The sequence below is a fragment of the Coturnix japonica genome, chromosome 3 (genome assembly GCF_001577835.2).
Source record: "Coturnix japonica isolate 7356 chromosome 3, Coturnix japonica 2.1, whole genome shotgun sequence".
Lineage (NCBI taxonomy): Eukaryota > Metazoa > Chordata > Aves > Galliformes > Phasianidae > Coturnix > Coturnix japonica.
In genome coordinates, this window is record NC_029518.1 from 4,701,073 (window position 1) to 4,728,016 (window position 26,944).

The following is a 26,944-nucleotide window of genomic DNA, read 5'->3' on the forward strand; positions in this document are numbered from 1 at the left end:
AATATGCCGCCTACTGAAGGTGTTTATTTCAATGAGAAGAGCTCAAAGAATGAACAGTTTTATGCCCCAGAACACCAGATTCATCTACACACAAAAAAAGATTATCAGCAATGAGCACCTAATGGCATTCCCCTCTCCCAGTTTATCAGTATAGGAATGCTTAGAACTCACTTATCAGCCAGAAACTGGTGGAGTCCTACAACACCCAACCCTATGTGGCTAGAGTCACTCTTCCTGCTGGGACCTGCTAAACAGACATCAGGAAATGGAATAGGAATTTCCTGTAGAAAGTAAGAGTCATAAGACGAGTGTTGTTCCACCTCTGCTCAAAGAGACTGACACTTCAGACAATAAGGATTCCTTCTAGAGCTAATTCCTAACTGCCATTAAAACTCACCAATCACCTGAAGCAAGAATCAGAGAGGTTATTTATGTAAGACAACAGCACAGCTAGATAGAGCTGAAAGGATGCAGCGGCTCAATGTGTGAGGCAAAACAACCCCTACAAAATTTCACCTACCTCAAGGGCAAAGTAAGATAATCAGGCTTGGAAGCAGTATGGGGTGTTATTTTACCATTACCATTACAACACTGCCATTTGGACCCTCCACATCTGCCTCAGTTCTGCCCTTGGCCACGCTTGCATTTTGCCCCTTTACTCACACGGGGCTTTCTTGTGCATTGCAGTTCCACCACGATCCCCCAAGCAATCCTATGCTGGAACACAGCAGGTCCACTTCACAAAAGAGGGGGCTGCAGAGTGAGTTCTGAGAAGTGAGTGGCTGTGTTGTGGTTGGGGAAGGCAGGCTCACCAGGGAGATGTGGCTACCTACAGCAGGTCACCTCCAGTTCAACCTGACATGTCCAACATGCTCTTGATTTCGTGTCTCCTCCTAAAGCAGGGTGGGATCTGTCTGGGCAAGGCACAGCTTCAGGGCAATTCCCACAACCTGGCTGGGCAGGAAAGTCTGATTAGAAAGGGGACACAAACAACCCTGGGGTTTTCCAGTCCCTCAGGACCGGACAGGAGAGCCTCGGAGCTATCACAAGGATTTCTAGTCACTGATGGTTACAAAACAGTGGAAACATCTTCAGGTTTTTTTTAGAAGAAACAGCATTCAGTGCCTTGTGCAATCTGTTGACTCCCCACGCACCAACATCCTGACCTGAGCGAGCTGTAAGCAAACAGCACATCTTTCAAGGCAGCACTACAGACACAGAGAAAATCTCCTTTTCCTGCTCAGCCTTCCAGCAGCAGCGTGACCGGCTCTCCCACTTTCAAATGTAAGTCACTTGGTTTTTCTTCCCCCTCCAGGAAGGCTGAAAACAGTGCAGTGGGACATCCACTGCCAAGTATCCTCCACTAACCGTTGGTTCTCCTTCCTTTCTTTACCATAACTGCAAAACAGCAGCCAAAATCCCAGAGGTCTAGAGTGCCTCCCAAGCCTTAAATCAAGCAACTCCCATTTCCCCCTGAGCAATTGGCTCCCATTGGCAAGAAGGTTTCTTGCTGTGAGAAGGAAAACCCTGCTGCACACACCCCCCAGCCTGTCCCGCCCTGCTGCCAGCACTACAAAAGCAGCAGCGGGGCTGGGCATCTCCAGAGGCTGCAGGGAGAGTGGGCACTGCAAACACGAGGTAGGCATTAACTGCCTCTCATCTCTAGGTGCTGTAAGGCTTTGACACTACAGGGGTGGCTTATTGGTGTGGGATGCTTGGTGGGCTGGTCCTGGTTCTGGTGTTGGGGCTGGTTCAAGGTTGAGGACATACCTGGAAGGGCTGTGCTTTCCCTGTGCTTTCTTCTTAAATGTGAGGATCCTGGTCTGGTGGCTGTGATGGTGGCTAAAAGGGGCTATGATCAGGCTCGATCACTCTACTGATGGTGCACATTTCCACATAACAAATAGAAGACATGGAAGTGCACGATCCAATGTGAGCAAACTCCCAGGAAAGATGTGGGGCAGGAAAGGAGCCGAGCAGTGATGTTACCAGGCTCAGAGAAGTCTTCAGAAATAAGTGTGTAGGCAGGCAGTGACCTCTCCTGGTGCAGAATGCCACATCCAAACCCACCAATTCCATCTTTGGAGCCAGTTTTTTCTTTTTCTTCTTCCTACAGGTAAGATTAAATCAATGTTCAGTGGTAAATTCAGTTGTGAGCCAGGATGAGAAGCACAAGACCTGCAAACAGCATTTAGGAAAGCACAGTTCAGATTGCACAACGGGAAGCTGTTGCTGCAATGACGGCTTACAACCTGCCTGGGGAAAGGGTATTTTCCATCAGCAAACACTGAGACTCACTACAGTGATCTGAAATGTATGGTGCGCTACTTCAGGTCCTTCTAACACCTCTTCTAATATTGCCTCTCGAACACAGTAATAAAGCAGGACATGTTTTTGTGTAGAGGAGAAGGGATTCAGATGCAACTAATAAAGCGACGTATGTACTTGCCAGTAAAGTAGGATACTTTAACATATTTAAAGGATACTCATTTTTGCAATGTAGAGCATATTATAATGATGGATTTTACACTTCTTTTCTATAGGATGAGGATCCTTATTGGAAGTCTTTATTTCTACTTCATTTCTTTCTTATTCAGTAAAGCAAATGGATTCCTAATTCAGAGAACATCTCCAGTGTCTTCCTTCCCATTTTATAACTACTCTTACTTAAACCTCTCTTCTGTATCAGAAGCACGAGCTCCCAAAACAGCAAGAGCTCTCAACTTCTCCCATAATGCAATTGAAAAAATAACCCAAAGAGACTTTGAAGGTTTTGATGTCCTAGAAGTTCTGGACCTTTCCTACAATCACATTAAGGACATTGAACCTGGCGCATTTGAGAACCTGCTCAGTCTTGTTTCTGTGGATTTATCATTTAATGATAAGAATCTTCTGGTATCTGGTCTTGCAGCTCGCCTGAAACTCAAACTGAGCAGCGGAGCTTCAGAGCCTTCACAGATCTATATGTTATTTCAAAAACCAGCTGAGGCTGCTCTTGAGCCTTCTGCACCAGCTAAACTGCTGCCACATTTGGAAGATCCATCCGATCCTGGAAATGTTAGGCCAGGGCTCAGACGAAGAAGATCAGAGGAAAATACAACTTCCCCTCCAGAAGCCACGCTGAGACCCGACTTGTGTGCGGCACCGACCAATGGGTTACTTGACCTGTCAGGGACCAAACTGTCTAATGAAGAGCTGACAGCAAAACTGGATGCAGACCTCTGCCAAGCTCAGCTGGGTGCTGTTCTGGAGTTTAACATTAGTCACAGCGACCTGGAAATGGATCTTCTATCTCTGTTCATCCTGTTTTTGCCAATGAAAGATATACAGTCCGTTGATGCCAGCAACAACAAAATAACGATTAACAACATAGACGTTGAAGCAATCTGCCACTTCCCATTCAGCAACTTTTCATTTTTAAATATCAGCAACAATCCCATAAACAGCCTGGAAACAATGTGCCTCCCGCCGACTATCACGGTCATCGATCTGTCCTTCACAAACATCAGTACAATACCAGCAAATTTTGCTAAGAAGTTATCTAAATTAGAACGCATGTATGTTCAAGGAAACCAGCTCATATATACTGTGCGTCCAGAAAGCTCCAGTGCAACGCCAAGGCCTCTCCCTGGAACTGTACGCATCAGCGCCATTTCCTTTGTCAGAAACCAGGCTGGGACACCCATCGAGAGCCTTCCAGAGAGAGTAAAACACCTGAAAGTGTCCAACTGCTCCATTGTAGAACTTCCAGAATGGTTTGCCAACAGAATGCAAGACCTACTATTTCTGGATCTCAGCAGCAATCGGATTTCCATGCTTCCTGACTTACCTCTTTCTCTGCAGCACCTCGACATCAGTAACAGCGATATTAAGATAATACCCCCTGGGTTTAAATCTCTCTCCAACTTAACTGTATTTAATGTTCAAAACAATAAAATTACAGACATGCATCCCGAATACCTCCCGTTGACTTTAAGGACATGTGATATTAGTAAAAATAAGCTGAAGGTGCTGTCATTAACCAGAGCCCTGGAGAACCTCGAATCGCTTAACGTCTCTGGAAACCTCATCACCAGACTGGAACCTTCCAGCCAACTTTCTGCTCTCACTAACCTGGACTGTAGTCACAATCTGATCTCAGAACTCCCTGACCACTTTGGGCAATCTCTCCTGATGCTGAAGCATTTTAATTTATCGGGGAATAAGATCTCCTTCCTTCAGCGCGGCTCCCTCCCAGCTTCTCTGGAGGAGCTGGACATTAGCGACAATGCCATCACTACCATAGTGCAGGATACTTTTGGACAGTTAACAAGGTTGAGTGTTCTGACTGTTCAAGGTAAACATTTCTTTTGTAACTGTGACTTATACTGGTTTGTGAACGTCTATATCCATAACCCACATTTGCAGATAAATGGCAAAGATGATCTCAGGTGCAGCTTTCCACCAGACAGACGAGGCTCGCTGGTGAAGGGCAGTAATCTCACACTTCTGCACTGCTCCCTGGGCATTCAGATGGCCATTACAGCTTGTGTGGCCGTCCTGGTTGTCCTGGTGCTAACAGGCTTATGTTGGCGCTTTGATGGACTGTGGTATGTGAGAATGGGCTGGTACTGGTGTATGGCAAAGAGGAAGCAGTACAAGAAGAGGCCAGAAAACAAGCCCTTCGATGCCTTCATTTCATACAGTGAGCACGATGCAGAGTGGACAAAAGAGAATCTACTGAAAAAACTGGAAACTGATGGATTCAAGATATGTTATCATGAGAGAGACTTCAAACCGGGGCATCCTGTACTCGGTAACATCTTTTACTGCATAGAGAACAGCCATAAAGTCCTTTTTGTTCTCTCTCCCAGTTTTGTAAATAGCTGCTGGTGTCAGTATGAACTGTATTTTGCTGAACACCGGGTCCTGGATGAAAATCAGGATTCCCTCATTATGATAGTGCTGGAAGACCTCCCGCCCAACAGCGTGCCTCAGAAGTTCAGCAAACTCAGGAAGCTGCTGAAAAGAAAAACCTACTTAAAGTGGAGCCCCGAAGAACACAAACAGAAGATGTTCTGGCATCAGCTGGCAGCTGTCCTAAAAACAACCAACGAACCACTGGTGAGAGCAGAAAACGAGCCCAGTGAGGATATCATTGAGATGGAATGAGAGACAAGGACTTACACAGACTGTGCCTGGAAAGCCAGCAGTCAAATAAGTGTGTTTCCATGATTACCTTCTGCAGAGCCTGCTGTGTTGTTATCCAGAGGGCTGAGAGCACTGGTAAACAGCCTTTCATTTCTGGGTGCTTGATTTTCTTCAGTCATTACTAGCATTTCTTAAAATGTTGTGGTTGTCACCTGAAAGGAAGAACAGCTTGAGTCATACTGCAGATCCTAACTATCTCTGGGAGATTACTGCAGAAATAATGGAGAGCAATGTGATTCAAATACAATGCGCTTCAGATTCTTAAGTCTAGGACAGCTTCAAATAGAACGCACTAGACTACCATTACAACCAGATGACCAAGAACAAGCCAGCTGAGTGTGCCAGCCTGTGCTGTTAAATAATTGGTGATTTATCTAAATGCTGCTACCACAAACCTCTGAAGAACGGGCAAGAAAATTCTGTATAATGATGTTTAAGGAAATTTCACCTGACACGATCAGCCTAATCCATTTTCAAATCATTTCGGTGCTACTTCCGCCTAGTCACCATCATCACATAAAGCTACTTACTTATATTACATGAAAAAATAAAAGGATTATCAGCTGATCTGACACATTCCACATTCAAGCGAGAAAAGCAGGTCCTGGCAGTAAATAAGTATCAGCTGAGAACCGATCATTTAGTGTAGCACAACCTGGATTCGTTTGTAAGATGAGCAAACACAAACCACCTGGCTGGTTCTGATAGTCCAAGTGGGCTAAAGGAAAGAAAAAGACTAGATATACCAAAGGAATATACTAAAGGAAGTCGTTTTTGTCATACAGCTGATTACTTCAGTTTAATTTGTGCTTGAAAGAAATTGTGGCTATGTATTTTCAAAATGCAATCACTCTTCTATTTACTACATCCATAAACCTCCTCCAAAAAGACAGTTATTAAATAGAATCTAAAACTTAAATCAGATATTGTTTGAATGAAGTTGTTACACTTGCCTGTCAGACACTATAAACACATGAACACATTGGTTGCTTTAGGAGCACAATGGGCACATGGGGTTAAGCAGGAGAGTATTACAGGGTGCTTTAAAGGGACTCACTTTCCTTTGCCTTAATTACATTTCACATAAAGGAAATAAAACCTCCTCCTATCCCAAATCTATATCCTCTCCTCTTTACTCCCGCACAAACATTCAGTGCAAATTACTTTTGTGAACTACTTCTGTGAATTAGGCCAGAAGGGTTTAATCTCCTGTCATGTGACAAAGCTCAGGAGACCCAAAGCAAATGCACACATACAGCAAACTCAAAAACCTCATGTTTCATGCCTCATGTCCAAACCAGTCTTAGCACACATCTTGAACTCCCACAAGGTCCATCCCAGGCCCTGCCCTACGCTCTGCAGTATGAGATTGGTCCAAACCCCATGTATTTTTACCTCCAAATTAAGAGAAATGCAAAGAGAGAAAAAAAGCAAACCACGCAGCTTTTAAATATCTTTTGTAATCATGTCAGTAAGAACCACGTCTGGGCAGAGGGAACAGGCTTACTGAAACACTTTCAATTTTACATCAGTATTAGAAAGTTGTCTGCATTCATTTTATTGCAATAAAGCCATATCGAATGATTCAAAGTTAATTAAAATACAGAGTGCTAAACAAAGAACAGTGTTCATAAAGTAAGAGCCTTCCAGGAAAATCTTGAAAACAGTTTGGTTAACAAATAGCCCAAACCAACAACGACTCACACACAGCAGTGAGGTGAATGAAGAAACAAACCACCTTCCCATCGTGACCATTCTGTTATAGGGGTGTCATCCTTCTACCACAGGCACCAGAAGCCCCTGGCACGGTCACTCTGGAGGTACTACAGCTCTACTGAAGCCAACAGCAGCCGAGAGGCAACTGCTTGCTTGGAAAAGATCCATCCGCTTGAAGCAGTGATTGTCAGGAATTGAAATGCCTGCAGATGGTTCCAGCTCCTATGGACGCCCCACAACACACTGCACGACACAAGCGGGTGGGTTTATAAGAAATACTTCTGTTGTTTGCTCACAGTGTCAACCACTAGATAAAGAGTGTAGGTAGACATATTAAACTTTAAATCGAATCGACATTGCTCTTTGCAGGATGAGATCAAAGCCTCATAGTGGCCCAGCTCCTCCAACAACTTGTTACTCTTGTTCTAACAGCTGTTCATAGCTGTCAGGAATGTCTTGGCCAATCTCTCCCACTTCCCACCCTTAAATAAAGCCACTGACAAAGAGCAACCACCAACACTGGTACAAAGTAGAATATTCCAGAGGTGACTGCATTATTAACATGTGGCAATACTGTAATATTGTGATATTCAGCCCTATCCTCAAATAAAACCTATATTTTGTACTGGGCAGTTATTTCTATCAGATGAAAAACACTTGGCTCAATACATTATTTTGGGATATACAATGGCACCAATCCTTACAACAAATGAACAGTGGAAATCAATACGTATACTTCAGAGGTTCATTGTGGCACCACAACTCTTCTCACCAGTCCCCTCCCGGCGGCAATACATCACCGTCTGTCAAACCCTCCTGCTCCAGGAAGCTGAAATTCACAGAGATTTCAGTGCTACTGACACTTGCTGCAACAGAACACCACTGATCCTTGCCACCTTCAGCAAATGGAAATTTGAACCATTAAAGCATGACCAAGCATCCTCCCAACTCTTCCTTCCTGAAAATACGGCAAGTATGCACTTCAACAGACAACACTCCTGGCACAGCCTCAGGTTCTTCTCCCAGATATCTTGCCTTACATAACTTAACTTACTTAACTTGCCTTACTTAATCATGTAGCTAACACCTTTTTTAATAGCAACAGAAAGGTCATTGAGTAACAATTTGAAACACAAGCCTAAAACGTTGCCCTTTCTGACTTGATACAGAAATTCAAGAAAAAGCCACAGAAGTGATATTCTAGAATTCACTTCAAATTCATGTAGCCAAATATCAACACTAGTGGTATTTCTTTTTTTTAAGTTGGCAGCAGTACAGCAATGCCACTGAGTTTAGATCAGTCATGAACTCAAACAAAGATGGGCATCCCCTAAACGAGCTAGATCAGATCTGCTGTCCCATGGTTACACTGAGGGTAGCGGTATCGGCTTGGTCGAAGCGCTGTCGTAGTCTCGCACCAAGTCGGTGGTGGTGTGGTAGTGCATGGCAATGTAGGATTTGGTAAATCCAAAAGTTGAGTTCACTGGCTGTAAGCTATTTGGGGTGCTGGCTTCCTGGGAAGGGCTGCTGTTGTAGATGCTGTAATAGGGCTCGATTCGAGTGTTCATGGGGGTTGAGCTGCTCTGTCCATAGTGCTGATGCCCGTAGGACGCCTTGGGACTCAGCACGCTCTCCTTGGAATGACTAGGACCACAGGCCTGGTCCACAAACTTTTTCTGAGGCTTAGGAGACAACACGTATGCTGAATTGGTCTCATGGTGGGACGACTTGTTCCTGTTGACCTCCAGGCTGCCTTTGCCCATGGCTCGAAGCCTCGTCTTCTGCTTGCAGCAGAAAAAGACAAGGGACAGGTACTGCAGGCACCACAGGGCTCGTCTCCGAAGTCCGGCGCTGTTGCGGGAATATATAAAAGGGTTTAATCCAGATTTGAAAAAAATGAGAGTAAATCCACACAGTTCAAACTGATAGAGCACAAAGCCACCGCTGCTGGACAGCACGTCCTGCACCAAAGAGATGCCCAGCGGCAGGCAGCACACCAGGACAGAAAGCACGATGACAACACACGTCACCACCGCCCTGGAGTCTTTGGCTGCGGATAGGTTGACAGCTGACACGAGCTGCAGCCGGCCAGCAGCTGGTGGCTGGCCCAGATGTGTGGTGTAGCCGTGAGCCTGGCCGTGCTGCGGCTTGCCGGAGCCCTGGTTCCTGTACAAGGCGGGCAAGGCGCTCTGCCCAGCACCGGCAGCTGGCGGCACCACAAAGGGTTGCGGTCTGGAGGCGCCCACGGCCACCACAGGCGGGCACTTCCTCACCTGGGCATTCCTCCGCAGGGCCTGGGCAATCATGACGTACGAGACGGACACCACGGCCACGCAGCAGATGAAGTCGGTGACGTAGAGGTAGAGGATGACCTTACCGTCCCCACGCGCAAAGCTGGACATGGGCAGGCAGAGGCGGGAGCCGTGGGTCCTCAAGGTGGCCATGGTGGCCAGGGTGAAGCTGGTGGCCCAGAGCAGCAGGGTGAGCAGCAGCGTGCAGGGGAATGGCGCGGCGCGGTGCGGCTGCTTCCCCAGCACCATGCGCAGGCGGTGCAGCGCAATCACCGCCACCGTCTTCAGCGACATGATGATGAAGCCGGAGCTGGTGAGGTGGAAGGTGAAGCAGAAGGCGCCCGGCACGCCGCGGGCCCAATCGAAGAACAGCACGAAGGCGAACATGGGGGCGGCCACCCCGCAGATGAAGAGGTCGCAGAAGGAGAGGTTGAGGATCATGAAGTCGAAGTTGGTCCTGAATTTCCTGAGGGCCGGGTCGAAGAAGGACAAGAAGACGATGAGGTTGCCGTAGGAGCCCAGGCAGAAGACGAGGGCCAGCAGCGAGGCGCAGGCCGCCACGGTGGCCGTGTGGGTGCCCTCCCGCAGCCCGGCGGCGGCGCTGCCGTTCCCGCCCAGCGGCAGCAGCTCGGCAGAGGGGGGCTCCTCCTCGCCCCCCGCCGGCAGCCGCCCCGTCGCGTTCATCGCCCGCCGCCTCAGCGCGGCCGCGGCGGCTCCATGGCGGGGCCTCAATCCCACCGCCCCGCACGGCGCGCGCGGCCGCGCTGATGCCGCCGCTCCCTCAGGGCTGCCCCCGACATGGCGCCGCCCGCCCCGCCATGGCGCCGGCCCGGCCCCTTCCCCGCCGGTGGCGGCCGCTCGGAGCTGCCTCCCGCCTCGCTCCCTGCGGCCGGACCGGCGGCTGCCTGCGGGGCGCCGCGCACACGCACGGCCCCGCGCGGGGCTCCGGCCGCTGCCCTCAGCCTGACAGGGCGGCACGGCAACGGGGAGGCGGACAGCGGGGCCTCGGCCCCATCGTGCTCGCTGCCGTCCTCCTCGCTGCCATCCTCGGCCACACCGCCCTGCCGCCGCTCTGCGGGCTGCGAGGCAATGCGACCAGCCGGCCTTTAAGGGTCCTTGCAACCATTCCCTGCCCAGACCCGAGCGAGCAGCTCCCTCCCTGATGACAGAGCACAGCACAGGCCCAGCCCTGAGCTGCTGAGCATCAGCGCTACAGGCAGCAGATCTGCTGCCCCTCAGCAGCGTTTTACGTGCGAACCGAGCAGATGAAACACAGTAGATGCAGAACTGCCTTACGCGTTGGCACTTGTCCTGCACTGTTCACTTCCAACATATACAGGCACATACATAAGTGAGTCTATCATCTTAATCTCCTGCCTCTACCCCCATCCATCCTGCAGAAGCACAGCAGCGCTTTATGGAAGCCTCAAGACAGCGACAAGAGCATTCCATTGACACCTGAAAGTAGTTTATTTTTTCAACGCATTTCCTTCTAAAACTAAAAGCAATTTCTTTCAGTAAACCCGTGAGTCACAGCAGCCGCCGTGCTGACGAGCCCTGCATGCCAAGCATAACCCCCAGCTGGCACAGTCCCGATGTGCTGCCGCAGTCTGCCATGAGAACAGCAGCAGCCACAGGTGTGGGCTGCAACCCGGGCACCTTGCTCAGGGCACTGTGCATTTATGGTCTTAAAAGGGCTGCACATAAGATTGGACAATGGCCCAGATGCAGAACATCACGGGCATGGTTTCAAGCCTTCCAGCTTAGCCACCGCTTCTATTTTTACTCTTGCTTGTATTTTGGGTGGGTGAACCCACAACCAGCATGGGGTCTGCCACAGACGAGCCAGAACATCCCTCCTTGAGGTTTTCAATTCACAAACACCAGAGTGTTGAACTGTGTGATTAAGGCATGTAAGCTTCAATTACTCCAAAGTGATTAATGCCGGGGAAACTGAGATGATTGTTCTGTGTAAGTGAAACTAATGTGCACACGATATCCACATCCTTTCAGAGCAGGTAATGCGTGTGGGTGGAAGCAAGACATGGTGTAGGAACTCATGGTGTAGGAACTTCTACCTCAGCTTCACCTAATACCTACATTAGGAGCCCTTTAAAGAGACAGGAAAGGCTGAATAACTCACAGTGGTACATTAGGTGGTGACGGCTTTAACTTGGATGAACTGCTTGGTTTCCTTTAGTAACTAGATCAGCAGGTGGAAGCAGCTGATAGGAATACACATAGAAATAAGGCTGTAAAATGCCTAATGAGTTGAGTTGGTTTTGGTTTTTTGCAAGTCCACATAGTTTAAAGGAGTGAAATTCTGTGGTCAGTGGTGTGAGCTCAGCTGAGTGCCCACAAAGGCTGCAGGAGGCAGCAGCCACAAGAGGTCATTGGAACACAAGCTTTCACTCAGCAATGGGATGAACTGAGGCAGAAAGATCCCACGGGAACACAAAACACTGCACAGCCCCTTTCAAACAGGCTGCCCTTCGCGCTGTGCTCTAATCACAGGAATCACAGATGATTTTGCTAGCAATCTATGCAGGCAACCGCCTGAGCCTTATTCTGTGCTGAGAGATCTCCAGACTCAAGACTCCTTTAGTAAGTTATTCTCCTTTCTAGGGAGAGGGTAACAACCTTTCACATCAACTCATTTTCATCCTAAATACCTTTTAATAGCTCAGATGCATCTGTTGACTGGGAGAGAGAAGCAAACAACAGTGCAAACCAACTGCAGCTTGCATGTTATTTGTGCACACTGCCATAAACAACAGTAATCTGCATCTTCCACACAGTTCAATTTTCCCCTGCAATCAAACCCTCACTTCTTTGCAGCAGACTGAATTTACCACTGCCCTAGTGCCCAAAGTGCCATATTGGGGTAACCCCCACTAAACCTCTTTCCCGGAGCATGGTTATCTCCATCCTGTGGAGAACGTAAAAGTTTAAGGTCAGGTTTAGGTTAACTTCCTTCTCCATACTGGGGACCCAATTCACAAAGCCTCTGCAATGTGACAGAACAGAAACTATATGATAGTTGGAACAATTACTTTAGAGGTCTTCTACAACCTTAGTGGTTCTATTTTGAGATGGGGAATGGACAGGCACAGTGCCAGTGAGAATGTAAGACTAACCCTATTGTGGATTATAGACTCATTTATGCTAATATCTTGCAAGGACAGTGGTCAGCAAACCATTCTATGGAGCAACTTCTTCTACCCACCCCCCCCTTTCATCTTACCAGGCTATTGGGTTTTCCTCAGCATGGTAGTAGAAGCAATTTGGGTCTCTGCCGCGGGATTCCAGGAGTGCTGAAGCTTTGAAAGAAAATGCAAGACTGAGTGGAGAGTATGGATGGGTGGATGGGAGTGCTTAACAGAAAAACAGATGGGGGAACTCATCCCTGTGTAACAGGGATTGGACTCCCGGCAGCCCAGTAAAGAAGTAAAAAGGCTACTAGGGTGCATATCTCAACACAAAAGGATTACAAATCACAGTGTGCCATATCAGATATCATGTTCAATACACAGTTTAGCTCGTTAGTTCATCAGCCAACACACGTTTTAAACATCATCCTTAGCAGCAAAAGAGTTCCATTACTTTTACTTCTTCCACATCAAAGTCACTTCTCCAACTTCAAGTGCTGTTTTGTTTATGAAGTCTCACCAGGAACAGGGTGTTTTTATGTAAAAATACAAAAGCTATTTTCCCAGTAATGAGATCTTTAATCCTTAATGCTGCCATAACTCACTGCTAAGTTCCACAATAAACATAAGGTCTCGTGCACAAAGCTCAAAAATCACAATAAACGACTTGAAGATACGGACTCAGAATAAGAGATTTCCACTGTAGAAACACACACACACACGCGTGCAGATGTTACAAACAATCCATTTATTGGGTCATAAACTACGTACACAATTGAAATAATAGTTTTGGCACTACTCTATACAGTGGTTACATCCGTGTGCTGACACTCATTTAAATACTGCACCAGGAGCACCGCTGTGCTTTGAAGTTTGCATTGAGTCACACACTCGGCAGGTACGTCACCCAAATGTACCAGTGCTCCTGTAGGGCTGCATGAAATTGAAACACACCAGCTTATTTCAATGTACCTCACATCCTATGAGCTTATCACATCAGAACATGTGATGTCAGCATTTAGAGATGGCCACAAATGGTCATTAAAATCTGAATGAGACGGTAATAATGAGATACAAGAAAACTGAAACAAATCCTCTGCCTCTTAGACAAGAAGAGATAATCTGTTAAAGAAAATAATTTAGAAAACTAATAATGGCATTTGATTTGATACAAAAGCCAGAACTACTACATTATTAACATCTAAGTATGAATCTTTACAAATTAATCTCACAATGGTATTATGTAAAAGGTTGCAAACTGTACAATGTTCTGTCAATGCAATGCCTCTACAATTTATACAGTCTTTTACAACTATGTAACACATATTAAACATGTTGTTAAATAGCCAATAGATAGTCTCTGAACAAAGCTGCAGGCAAAAAAAAAACAACCAAAAACAGAGCTTCCACAATCTGTGAGCGAGGTATGCTTGCTCAAACAGCGACAACCTTTATGAGCACACGCTGTTAAACACAGTCAGCCATTCAGTGCCTTTTCACGCTGTGCATACAACTCAATCTGTAAATTCAACCATTGCTTCACAGTCCTCAGCTTCATACCATAGTTATGCAGAAACACCCAGAGTCTTTCAATCCTTAAAAATATGCAGATAATCATGGATTTTTATTCCACACGTGGACAAGCTATCTATGAAGACCTGGCCAGGCAGTAAGAGCTTTCACTTCCCCGTTTGTCTTGCCATCATCTATACTGCACAGACAAGACCAGCTATTTACATGTCAACAAGATAGAAAAAGGCAATCCTGTCCTGAGGTGGATTGAATGATGCAGAGCCCTTCACCTGGTGGGCACACAAATCCGAGTAGCGAAAAATAAACTCTGAGAAAGAAAAGGGTCCTGGTCTTTTATGCTGACTAGATTACAAGATGCATCACAATAGAACTGGAGAGCTTCACTGAGAATATTCTGATTTGCAGCACTCTCTGGTTCTGCTTATCTCTGATGTCAGGAAACAGCTGGGAAGAAGGGTCAGAAAGAGAGGGCAAGAAATGTGCCGTGGAAGTCACTGTGTGCAATGAAGCAGAAACAAGAGTGATATGTAACGCAGCCAATGGCAATTAACTCATAATCAGGATCTGTGAGCGTGGTTACAGGGAGACTCAGGGACTCCCGCAGCTACTCCTTGGGGAGGTGAAATTCTCTTGAATACAACCAGGCCCTTACATTTGTATTTAAAAGTGGTTTTGATTAGGCATCACGATTTTGAACACAAAGCTTTCAACAACTGTTTTTCCAATTTCTTTGAGTTTCCTTTATTTTGCAGGAAGGCTTCTATTTTTTTCCATTTTTTTTTTTTTCCAGGAGAAATCTGAAATAAAAATAATTCCAAACAATTACTGCTTCATGCTATCACCACAGAATAAAGCGAAACCAAAATCTTCATTTATCTCTAAATACTATCACAAGACATCACAATACAGGAGAGCTCAGAACCCTACAGCTTAAAGAGGAAGCCTAGAAACAGATTCACTCTTCCTGGACATGTCTGTGTGAAGAGACCCAGTAGCAAAGCTCCCTCTGTGTAAAAGGGAACAGCTTGGTAGCAGCTGTTCCCCATCACAAGACCCAGATGATGAGCTGGGTGACACGCTCAGGTCCTCAGAGCCATCAGCACAAAGCAGCAGGCACTTTGCTCTAGTGATAAACTACCAGGCATTTAAAAGGTAAAGCAACTGGTAAAAAATGGTGAGAGGGAACATCCATACTCAAGACAAGTATGCATGTCCTATCTGAACGCTAGGCTAGGACGGGGACACAAGAAAAAAAACGGACAACAGGAATTATCCCTCAAAAATCCAATGCTGAACAGATCACTGGAGGGGAAAAGGGGCTGTTATCTGGCAAGAGAGTTTTCCCCATGGTTTAAGGTTTACTTCCTACAATACGCTAGACTGGAAAGATAGAGCAGATTTTGTATAGGTTGACAGAAGCAATCTTACCTACCTATGCATAATAGCACGGTGAAACCAAGAGGTCAGTAAGCACTAGTAGCTGGTCATCTGTGAACTGCTGTTTATGCTCCTGCCAGTTGTCGTGGTGGGTCCTCCGGAAATTTGAGAGTGTTTTTTTCACAGTCATCTGCATAATAACCAATCAGTACCCATTGGTACCAGTGACAGATTTAAGCAAAACTAGTTTTAAAAATAACAAAAAATTATCTGCTGAACAGAGAAGTGTTCCAGGAGCCACAGAAACAAGAATGAGCCTCAGCAACTCAATATTTCTTTTTTTTCCCAGCTCCAGTTATAGCCTATGACCAGCATCACAACTCTAACATGCTTATGAAATGGATTCTTTGACATTCAGTTTTAGATGTGAAATAAGAGATTCACTTGAAGTGAAATGCTTCTTTCTTTCCCTTTTCCCTCAGAGAAATGGTTCATTTCAAAACATGAGAAAGAGTAGAAGAGCCTAATGCAGAGTGTGCATAGAGAAAAGATCAGAAAAGGAATATCTTCCGCTAATAGTTTAAGATTATTATTAAATTACTTAAAGTCCAAATAGTTCAGTCTCTTGATTCAAGAAAACACATCATAGCAAGTTTGGTTAAAGTTAAGGAATTTTTCAGCACTAAGGCTCATGGTTAACATACAAAAAGTCAAGAAAATCAAATATACAGAGTAAAACCAGTAACTAATTAATTAAAAACTCATTTCTTCAGCTGCTTATAAAGTCTTGTTGTAACAAAGTGTTTTTTGTTTGTTTTTTTTTTGTAAGGGAAAGGAGAACTAAAAATGAGTCAAATGTATTTCAGAAGTGCTACACTATTAAGGATTTTTACCTCAATAGGCTGAGGATCGTTAAGATGGGCGCTGAGGTCCATTAAGAGCTGTGGCATCCAGGTGGGTACGTCATATGGACTTGACAAAATACATGCACTGAGTCCCAGCACACCAGCATGGCGCTTCACCAAGTCTGTAACCACAGAACATTCATTTACATTTAATGTTATTAAAGACATTGCTCAGAGACACGGACAAACCAAAACAGAAAGCTACCACCAGCACTGCAACAGTATAAAGACCTCTGCAGGAAACCAAATCATTTTACAAGTCATGTACTCAAATCCACACAAGTCTATGGGGTCTCCACTTTTCCCTGTTCCTGTGTTTAAAGAACATTCTCTCCAGCAACAGAACTACTCAATGACCTGGAAACACGGTCCTTCTGAGTTAACAGAATGTGACCAGAGACTCTAAACACTTGGCCAGAAAGCAAAGTCCCTAATAAAGGACACAATAAGAAAGAGAACTTCAGTTGGGTGGGGTGTGAAATTATGCTCTAAAAGCTACGGAATTTTCTTTACTGAGGAAACAGCTACCCCTCATCATCTTAACTACATGGAGTACTACATGTGGGCAATGGAGCAAGCTCAAGTCTTAATCTGGGGAGAAGCAGTGGATTAATTTAACCTAGGAATATGTAGTGGTTTTTTTTTTTTTTTTTTTTTTTTTTGTAGCAGTAGATCAAACTCCTGAAGCACCTCAAAAGGATCAGGACTGCACTATACTACGCATAGAAATGGTAGAACCAGGTATAGAAGGGACAAGTCATTGCTTATTATGGGTTACAGATGCTTAGAAATGACAAACATTAGCACAGACAACCACCTTGTTTCTCTAGGTCTGTGTTTAATTTCTAAATACTTAACACCATAGGATAATCCAATTCCATTTGGAGCACTTGCAGAATAAACCCTTAAGGGTAGCATGAGTTATGTACTTACTCTTAACCTGCTCTCAAAATGCACAGCTTTAGTCTGTGTAGCCATTTTCTTACCTCCAGAAGGAATCGTATCCACAACTGAACCCAGGTTTCGCTTCCGTTTTTTTGGTAACCTCATCTTGCACAGCTGTTCAAAGTGGGTCTGCATGGGACCATCCATAGTGAGAAAATTGCACTGTAGAAGACCACTTAGTGTGGTAGCAGCCATTTCTCTCACCTACAACCAGACACAGCACACACCACAATTACTAAGCAATCATGAGCAGCAAGACACATGGTTTATTGCTACCACAGTTTCAAGCACAGCCAGGTAGGCCAAGTTACCAGTCTTCCACCAGGGAATGTCTTATCATTTTTATCCTGTTGTCTCATAGATCGTATACTACTATTTAGCTATAAAGCTCTTTAGAAAATTAATGAATATAACTGTTGCAATACAGAACTACCTCTTACATCTGTCAGAACGTGACCTACTACTTGAGCACACAATGTAATTCAACTTTATTGTCAAAAAATGCCTGTTACAGACAGGTTAACCTTAGGCAGTCTGAAAATACTTTGAAAACAAGACAAACCATCCCACATAACAGAAGGCACAAAGTGTGTGTTTACAGAATGTCCTGAGTAGAACAGAATCAGCCCTAAGGATTCTTTGAGAATTTACAGGCACTAGGTTAAGTATCAACAACTACTAAACTGCAGTGGTACAGAGTTGACAATTCAGTTCTTCAGTGTTCCAGCACTGCTTACTGGGTACCAGTTCTTTTGGCTTTTGTTTTATTACTGGAATAAAGATGGAACAATTGCTTGGACAAATATTCCTGTAAAACTGAAACCCAAAGGAACCAAACCTAATGTAATTTTCAATTGTTGGCCAATCCATTCAAAATACAGATCTGCTTTTTAACTCCCTCTAACACCGCTATTGGATTACAAGCACAGACAACTCAATCACCCACTTTCAAGAAGTCAGTATTACCAGTTCGCCTCATTTACTCCAATCTGACCAAAGCATAACATTTTTCAGCTACAAGACCATTGCATTTCTTCAAACTCCTTCCACTTTAAATGACTGCAGGCTGACAAAATCCTTCTAACATTTAGCAACTTGAAAGTGGACTTGCTGAAATACTGATAGCTGCTGCCTCATGTACTGCTAAGTACATACTGTTACAAGGAACTGTACACAGAACATTTGTCTGTCTGAAGTACAAACATCTACCAATGCTCTGAATCCAGTGCAGCAGATTATAACAAATTACATCCTTGAACACAGTGTTCTGAACCTCCACAAAGCAGTAAGTGTAGCTGCAAGTGCTACAATAATTAAACACAGCAAGTTAACAATAAGCTCTTGAGACTTCATTCCATTTAAATTTCCACGACATATTATTCAACCATGATTTCCTTTGTTAACAGCACATGGAAATATGAACGGAAAGTCTGCCAGTATTGTTTAGCAGCAATCTGCGAGTCTCTTAAGAACTAGGCTCTTAAATGAAGCATGAAGTGCCAATGCAAGACCCAAAATAGGCAGAAGCCAGGCTGTAAAGTGAACAAGCTCTCAAGTGAACTGTATTCATTTACATCATTACTTGCCGTATTAGAACCATTTTCATTTCTAAACTAATAATCTAAATAAAATGAATGCTTTGTTGTGAGAAGCACCTAGAAGCAAAGCTTTAAAAATGGTATTAAAAAGCTAATCATGAATCACATCATCCAAATAATTTATAGACCATCATACTCGTGTGATGATTCACCAAATGTAAAAGCTACAAAGGAGTAGCAGGAGAGTATTGTTTTGGTAGTTGCTCAGAACTGACTGACCAACATCAACAAACTCATGACAACATCAGAACAAGAGGTAACAGAACACAACAAACATCACTCAACAGCACAAGCAAAACTTAAGTGCAGCACGTGCAGAAGGCAACTTACACATGGGAATATTCCAGTTACTGTAATATTGCAGTGTCAAAAGTGCTTACCAAGCCATATGCATTCTATGTATTCCATACGTTGATTTATAAAAGCAGAAACAAACACCTATCCACATAGATTCCTAGAGCAAATTCTAAACTATAAGAAAGATGCTTCCATATAAACTTGGTTGTCCCCTGAAACAACTTCCAGTTGAATAGAATCATAGAATCACAGAATCCAGCCACTTTCACTTTTCCTTTACTTCTGACTGAGTACATACAACTGAAAATCATGATGACACGATGATTATGTTATGGTGATATGAACATTGGACACAATATTTAGCAGTGTTTATACTTCTACACAAGTATAACTGTCTTAAGTTACTTCAAAGACAACAACTTTCCCACAATACAGCATCCTGGAGGTCTATGATTGCAGCTGGATGCATGGAACCTGCATTCAAATAGTCACATTGTACAGTCTGCATGGAATGTAATCCACGTGGTCCCTGCCACTCTCCACTATCTTCTGCAATCATATTTACTGACAAAAAACAGGGTAAAGATACACAACACCAGCTAAAGCCAGGGGCTCTACTGAAATGATACTCATGTTCAAAACCCAACATCAGATAATTCTCAATAAACATAGGAATTACTTTACAAAATACTTCATCTTGTCAATTATTTTCAGAAATGAACAAGACTCTTTTCTTCAGAGAAACATTCAAACTTCCACAGTAGCAATGTGATTACGAGCGCTTATGAACATAGGTGAAGCCTTTGATTTGCACCTCTGTAGCACACAGCAATAGTTTTGTACACTTAAAAGCTGAAATGTGGCGCATTAAGGAGATTAAAAGGTATTTTTCAAAACTACATGAGATTATAAAGTGTTCTGACTCGCAGGCAACAACATGGCCACGATTGCCAGGTTTTGCTTCCAGTAGAACAAACAGTGACACCAACGACATGAGAGATCATCTCAAGATCAATACTGGCATGACTGAGTGAATAATGTAAGTGCTGCTCTTTTTATGTCAGCCATCTTCAGCCATAAATATTAGTTCATATACTTCCAAGTTACTATAATATAAGAGCTGTTAACAGAATATATTAGATTGCTTTGTTACGCATGCAACTTTTCCAAAACTAAGGAAAACACAATAATTGCAAACACAGAAATAATTGTTTAGTGAGTGGGATGTAAATTGAATGTTTGCCATTAATTAGCTAATACAACTAAAGACCTATACAGTAACAAACAGTGGTTTATAGAGTTTTCAAACAGGAAGGTATTTCACCTTGTTGAAAATGAAGTTCCTACCAACACTCATGCTAGTATTTAAAGTAGGATGAGAGCATCACCGTTTCAGCTGTACTCCAAACTAAAAGTAATACTCAATTCCTTTTCAAAAGTATAAACAACTGAAATTTTCATCGCTTTAAACAGCTGTTTTTCTGAAATGGAAAATTTAAAGAAAAACAGAGTATGACAGAAATTCTATACAGCTATATGTATTTTCAAAACAGAAAGAACGCTGAGCTAGAAATACCTTCTGTATTAACTTACACCTGGTAGTTTTGGTTCATAAAACTTGACCAAGTGAAGAAACCAGTCATGTGAAGCCAAACAGCTGAGCAGAGATGTGACTTACTTCAAGTTGCTCATCTTCCAGGAGTTTTATAACCAGCCATCTAATGTCATTGACTGCTTCTTCATTGTTGAGAAAGATGAAGAGATTGTAGAACACCATGGTCTGGAGGTAGGTTAATATGGTATACCGAGCATGCCAAGAATTGCTTCTTGCTGTCTACAAGGAAAAATAAATAATATTACAAAATAAGAATGTGAAGAAAAGTAAATAACATATGAAAAGCTAAAAATATTTTAAAACCTTCTGGGCAAAGTCACAAATAAAGTAAAATCTGTTTTTCAGATAACCTTTTTTCACACTTAATTCCCAAATCATGCAATTGTTTAAACAACAGTTTATAATAATAAACAAAGAAAACAACAACAAAAAAGCCACCATGAAATGCATCAGATGACGTGAAGCTTTGAATTGATTTCATCAGACTCACTTGTTTTAGCACCTGAAGTACCAAAGGCACTTGCTGAGGATACAGCAAACCCTGAGACATTAATGATAAACACATCTTTGCATCTCTTTTGAGTTCATCGTAGCTATTGTCATTTTCCACTGGTGCAATCTGTAGAACAAGATCAAAGGGGAGGGACGGAAAAACTAACATTGGTAATTAAGCACTGCTAAGAGCAAACTCCTGAGAAAAAGCAAGAAAAGTTTAATCTCACAAGGGAACAGTAAACTAGGAAAAAATCTGATCTATTTTCTCAACAATAACCTCTTGGAAGTCAAACTGACATCTTTGTTCATCTCAAGAGTTAAACATTTCTCTATTGCACCACGTATTATTGATCTAAACTGTCAGGCTGCTCTGAAGTTCTTGATGATTAAGTGGGTGTTTTTTAAGGCTTTAGTTAACCGCAGCAATTCTTCCAGTGTGAAATCCAATTCATGTATTGTTTTAGATGTAGGTAAAAAATTGATAGTTATTTCAAGTTCACCTTTGCATGAATAAACATTTTTTTGTGGCAATTTATATCACTGCTGGATACTTAGTTAATGCTTATTTAAGGCAAAACATGCTTTTCAGCATGCAAATATGCATTACTTCATAGATGTGGCACCAAATTCCACAACTTCATTAAATAATACAAGGATTAGAGGTGCTACCACCTAGATAGATTTGTTCAATCATGGAACAAAAGAAGAAACTTCAGAGATAAAGATTAGGACAGAAATAACATGCACTCATTCATGAATTTAACACACTTTTTCACCACCAAGTAATAAACACAGGGGACCATTCACCTTTAAGTCATTACACCTTGAGGAAGCCTCAAGGATCAAGGAAGTCAAGGAAGTAGACTAGATTACCAACTTTAAGTGTACATTAGCATAAGAAAACGTTTGGGCCTCATTAGTATGCATGTTTCCTGTTGTCATTATTGGTTTTCTTAAATAAGAATGCCCTTATAACTTCGGTTTACATATGGCATCACTTCTTCCATCAAACACGACTAATATACAGTAGCAATTAAAACAGATACCTTGAAAAATAAGGGTAAAAGCTGGAGCTGCTCTGTGACAGCTGTGGAGAAGGACCGTCCTGCACTTGCCATTAACCACTTCAGAACTGTTTTTGAAAAGAGAAATCATCACTGAACAAGGCAAATGACAAAAATAATCTGACAATAAATAAAACACAAAGTTCTTTGCTATAGTAGCACAGGAGACTGTTGTATATTACACTGCATCTGTGCTAGCAGTTAGGTTTGAATCTCTAAGATTGACATTTAAGCCTCAGACATTATTGTCTTGTTACAGTACAGATCTATGAACTGAAATTCTGTACAGCAGCTATATGACCTGCAGTTCTCAATCATCGTGTCCTAATATACCTCCATTTGTTAACCTCATTAAATAACTCACTTGTTTTCAAGAGTTTAATGCCCTGAGTTCGCTCGTCTTGCTCTCCAACTCCATTCTCCTCCATAACATGATTCTGAATTTCTTCATCTGCTTCCATTAAGGGTTTAAGATTTTCAAGTATTCGAGTAGTAAATTCATGGACACGAGGAGACTTAGTTGCAGCAGTATTTGGCAAGGAAACATCTATCATGAATATGTAGGTCAAAACACTGAGAAAGGCAAAGAAACAACATATAGTTGGCATGACTGTGGTTCAAAGAATATAGCTAGAAGTTTTCTTATATACGTTTACTGAACTAGTAAGTACTGAACATCAAAAGCACATTTAAAAACAAGCATTCTCCAAATACCCTCTTTGCAGATAACTGAAACAAGCAGGTCTAAACAGTCACTGAACTGCAATCCTCCCTTCCAGTAAAAACATCTGCAAGAACCTCTTAAGCCATTAATGTACTCTTTAAAGAATTCCCTGTATAATTATGTCTTACTAGGTCTTGGGAAAAGTTAACCTGTTCCTAAGAGCTTTAGAAATCTCATACATAAAATTAACAGGCCATACTAACATACATGAAGTAAAAACAGAAGATTCATCTTAAGTTTCTGAAGCAAGTTTGCTAAGAATAACATCATCTCTATCTAGCAGAACTCATGCACACAAAGAGAACAGTCACCACTTTAGCATAGCTATTAAGACGCTCAGTTACAAAAACATTATGAAAAGAAAAAGGTAAAACAAACTGCAGAAGCTAACACTGACCTTCCTATTCTCTCTCGGACATTTTTGTAAACCTGGGTGAGTTTCGGTTCCAAGTACTTTAACAGTCTGTGCAGCAGCTCTGGTACTCGCCATTCCTGCTGTGCAAGGCCACCTTGTAGCACATAAAGTCGGCTAGAAATCAGAACAAGACATTCACAGTCATACCAAACTATTCCTCCCTCCTTTTGCCACCCCAAAATCTTGTTCTCAGTGTTGAGTGTGTCAAAGCACAGAAGTGTCTTTGTGTGGGCTGCGTGCATAGACGGGTTAACATCACAGAATGGAAGAATAGTAGTGCTGTTATGTCAGTTCCAAAACTTCACATTCTATTAACTAGATTTAAGGGCATGAAAATTGATGAATAAACTGCCATTGTGTTGGGAAAGCTAACTGAAAAGGAACAGTTTTGCTTCATGCCTCTACAAGCCAGCTGCCACAATACAGTCTCAGTGCATTTCATCCATCCTTTTATTCCCCTTATTCAGCCACAAAATAGTTACAATTAATTTTACCATGCATCGACAAATGATCCTCCTTCACCGCTCAATGGAGATTCCAACAGCAATTCAAATAACCAGTGCAGCTTCCTGGGATCTCTGCTCTCCTGAAAATTAAGCAGGTATCAGAAATGTGAAGCACATTAGGGGTTTTTATGTAAATATTGCATAAGCAAGTTAAGTTTTCACAGAGATTTTATTCACACCTTTGGCTTTTTTTTTTTAAGAAAGTGCAAAGGTTAAATACTTTTTCCACAATAAAACCCAATATAAAGAAAGTACAGCGAAACTATGCACAAAAGTAAGTTCTTCAATGGATGTTACTTTCATATCATATTTACAGCTTGATCAGTTGTAGCTGATAAAATATACCCACACATCACTATTACGAAACTCTTATTTACATATCTGTAAAACCTGATCATCCTGATGTAACTTTACAAAAGTGAAGACGGACTACTTACACATGAGGTTGCTATGCACGTGCCCCAGTCATTGTATGTTTCCACTGTAATGTTGGATAAAGCTGTTCGAAGCAAAGGACAGAGAAGCTTCCAAAGTTTTTCCACCTGCTCAGCAAGAAAGCAAACCATGAGATTTGTCTAGTTAATGGCTGCTTAACCTGGGTGAACCCAATTTCTTCAATCTTCTCAAAACATAAGAAAAGATTATTTCTAGATGTTGCTATTCTACAATATTAATAAGAGGGAATAAGCATCAGAGCTAAGATTTCAAGAATAGGTGTTTTGAAATACTGCAGGTTGTGTAAGCACCACATTCACAATGACTTAAATACAATCAGAATGCACGTGCAATTTAAAGATCAGGCTATGCATGCTTTGCTTTTGGTAGGAGAGCAGTTTTATACACCTAAAGCACTCCCTCCTCACTTTATTTATTTTCAAATAAAAATACTAATTCTCTCAGAATTACTTCTTAGCATATAAATACCAGACATCGGGGTCCAGCTATAGAAAAATGTACAGGTCTGAATTGAACATAAGCAGCACTTATCCCAACTGGAAGATTACAGATGTCAGCTTTGTCAAGACATTAAAAGCTGACTGTTTTTTGTTTTACGCTGTAGCCTTCTGTTATCACCTACCATTATATAGGCTCCTAACCAAGCTAGGAACTGCAATGGAGCATTGCATACTGTAACTTCTTTCAGCCCTTCCTTGGACTTCAATGGCACATCAACATCCCTCAGTTACATTGGTTGAACGCATTTAGCAATTCAAGCTTATCCCTTAACTTTCAAGAGCCACTCAAAAACACTACTTCAGCACCTTCTCAAATGTCCAGTGTTTAGAACCTCTTATCAAGCCAGCTATAATTTCAGCAACACATCTCTGGGTGCTTTCATGGGAGTCTGACACAAGGCGTTCCAAATGGGGCTGCAGAACTGGCAAAAAGGCATCATCAAAGTTTCTAAAAAGGCCCTGTAAAAGACAATGTGAAAATTATCAGTATAAACTGCTGTCTTTGTAAGCAACACATGATAATGAAGAACTTCAGATTTGAATATGCAGAAAGCGAAATTACAATGCTTTTATATTATAATTACATATTGCATCCTACAGACTTCCAAATTACTCTTCCCTGAAGTAGTTCACCACAAGAAAGGGTTAATTGGATTAAGCATAACAACATATATATTTCCCAACAGTAAGACACAAGATGTGTGTGGCTTTTCCACACTAGGATAATTCACTGCAAAAAGGAACTCTATTTAGTTATGGAACTTCACTTACCTTGAAGAGGCAAAATCTGCGAGGGTTAAATTTGTCTTTGCCTTTTCTGTCCTCTAAAGACAGAAATTTTATTAACTGTTCAACAAACTTGGGATCAGAAAAATGATCATATATAATTTGTTCTGCCTGAAAAAGAAGAAAGAGAATTAGTTTTGTGGTGTTTCACCACCACGGTGACATCACAATCTTTTCAAGAGCTAATTTCCATTTTATTTCTACTTCTGGAAGAAAACATGCCTGGATTAACCATCTATCTCTCCAGTTTTAAAGAGAATATTATGTCATGTTTTCAGTGCCACCTAATTTTTAATCCTACTAATAACTTCCAGTCATCTTTCCTTTCATTTGCACTACCCCTACAAAGAAGTAATTACCACCATCATTAATTACCTTGTATCAAAATCTGATAAAGATGTGAAAGTTAATGACATTTCTCATAAATAGTGATTCTGTGATCGCTGATAGAGAAAATGCAATGTATAGAAAATAATTTCTTATACACCAACACAGTTGGCATGAAAATTAAGTAGAAAAATGCTTTTAAAAATGCCTTTTGATGATCTAGGCTTCAGAACAAGTATCACTTATGGCTAGTTAATAACATGATCATAACCATGACACAGTATTTGAATTGTATCTCTATCTTTTCAATCAAGTGTTTCCAGATGTTTTATGTAAGCATTTGCCAAATAAAATACTTAGGTTGAAACAGAGAATTTCATCTCTGCAACTACATAGATCTGTGGACAATGTTTTAAAAGAGTAGAAGGAAAGAAAGAAGGAGTACAAAGGAACAGTGTTAAGAAAATTCACACAAATGAAATTCACTCAAATCTTTACCTCTGTCAATTCATCTCTTCTTCGACCAAGCTTTGGTTGCTGCTCAACTGGAGCATAAACTGTCATAGACCTGGACATTAAAAAAAAGTAACGTTTTAAAGTACAAGTTATCTCCATTTCCTATGTTCTCTATATTAAAAATAGGATTTATTGACTTCAAGAAAGCAAAACTTGAAAGAAAATTTACAGCAACAAATTAAGCCTATAATTACAATGGTACTGCTATATAGCAAGCAATCCAGAACTACCAGTGATAGACTGCTAAACAGACTTAGAAATCACACTATTTTCAAATATCCATATTTAATTATAAAACAGTGTATAATTCTGATGGAAGAAGTTTAATAGTAATAAGTAACAAGCACTTATAGTACCCACAAAGCTAAGAACACCAAGTAGGAACTGAAAAACACAAAAGTGGTAAAACAAGCAAGAAAAGCTAAGTAAAGGATAAATAATTTGTTGTTACTTTCGTTCAATCAAAAAAGGAAATCTAGCACACATTACTTAAGTTCTCTGCTTAAGTAACTTCAGAAAACTTAAGTTTATTTTTTTCC

At 42.2% G+C, this 26,944-nt stretch overlaps 3 protein-coding genes across 4 annotated transcripts in view; 1 reads left to right on the forward strand and 2 right to left on the reverse strand.

The window, feature by feature from the left end:
* The first annotated feature begins 1,909 nt into the window (after positions 1-1,909).
* Positions 1,910-7,391, forward strand: LOC107310784 (toll-like receptor 2). The gene is made up of 2 exons (XM_015856750.2): positions 1,910-2,116; positions 2,544-7,391. Exons 1-2 carry the CDS (start codon positions 2,052-2,054, stop codon positions 5,149-5,151), a joined length of 2,673 nt encoding a protein of 890 aa, XP_015712236.1. The 5' UTR covers positions 1,910-2,051; the 3' UTR covers positions 5,152-7,391.
* Positions 6,723-9,969, reverse strand: GPR75 (G protein-coupled receptor 75). Its single transcript, XM_015856749.2, has one exon. The coding sequence runs from the start codon at positions 9,879-9,881 to the stop codon at positions 8,271-8,273; it is 1,611 nt and encodes a 536-aa protein (XP_015712235.1). The 5' UTR covers positions 9,882-9,969; the 3' UTR covers positions 6,723-8,270.
* A 4,683-nt stretch (positions 9,970-14,652) lies between these two features.
* Positions 14,653-26,944, reverse strand: part of PSME4 (proteasome activator subunit 4) — a 55,983-nt gene continuing 43,691 nt past the window's right edge. For both annotated transcript variants that reach the window (XM_015856744.2, XM_015856743.2), the window contains 14 exons: positions 26,388-26,457; positions 25,548-25,673; positions 25,083-25,235; positions 24,258-24,362; positions 23,809-23,900; positions 23,297-23,428; positions 22,540-22,748; positions 22,158-22,243; positions 21,107-21,235; positions 20,680-20,835; positions 17,148-17,310; positions 16,150-16,283; positions 15,312-15,446; positions 14,653-14,676 (listed from right to left, as the gene is read on the reverse strand). In XM_015856744.2, the coding sequence (XP_015712230.1) occupies positions 15,312-15,446; positions 16,150-16,283; positions 17,148-17,310; positions 20,680-20,835; positions 21,107-21,235; positions 22,158-22,243; positions 22,540-22,748; positions 23,297-23,428; positions 23,809-23,900; positions 24,258-24,362; positions 25,083-25,235; positions 25,548-25,673; positions 26,388-26,457 (1,690 nt within the window). In that variant the 3' untranslated portion in view covers positions 14,653-14,676. The remainder of the gene's footprint in view (positions 14,677-15,311; positions 15,447-16,149; positions 16,284-17,147; positions 17,311-20,679; positions 20,836-21,106; positions 21,236-22,157; positions 22,244-22,539; positions 22,749-23,296; positions 23,429-23,808; positions 23,901-24,257; positions 24,363-25,082; positions 25,236-25,547; positions 25,674-26,387; positions 26,458-26,944) is intronic.

Bases quoted from the DNA above. Each gene is read 5' to 3' on its own strand.
- LOC107310784 (XM_015856750.2), top strand. From the start codon at position 2,052: ATGCCACATCCAAACCCACCAATTCCATCTTTGGAGCCAGTTTTTTCT. The intron at 2,117-2,543 runs GTAAGATTAAAT...TCTTTTCTATAG, and splicing joins TCTTTTTCTTCTTCCTACAG to GATGAGGATCCTTATTGGAA.
- GPR75 (XM_015856749.2), bottom strand. From the start codon at position 9,881: ATGAACGCGACGGGGCGGCTGCCGGCGGGGGGCGAGGAGGAGCCCCCC.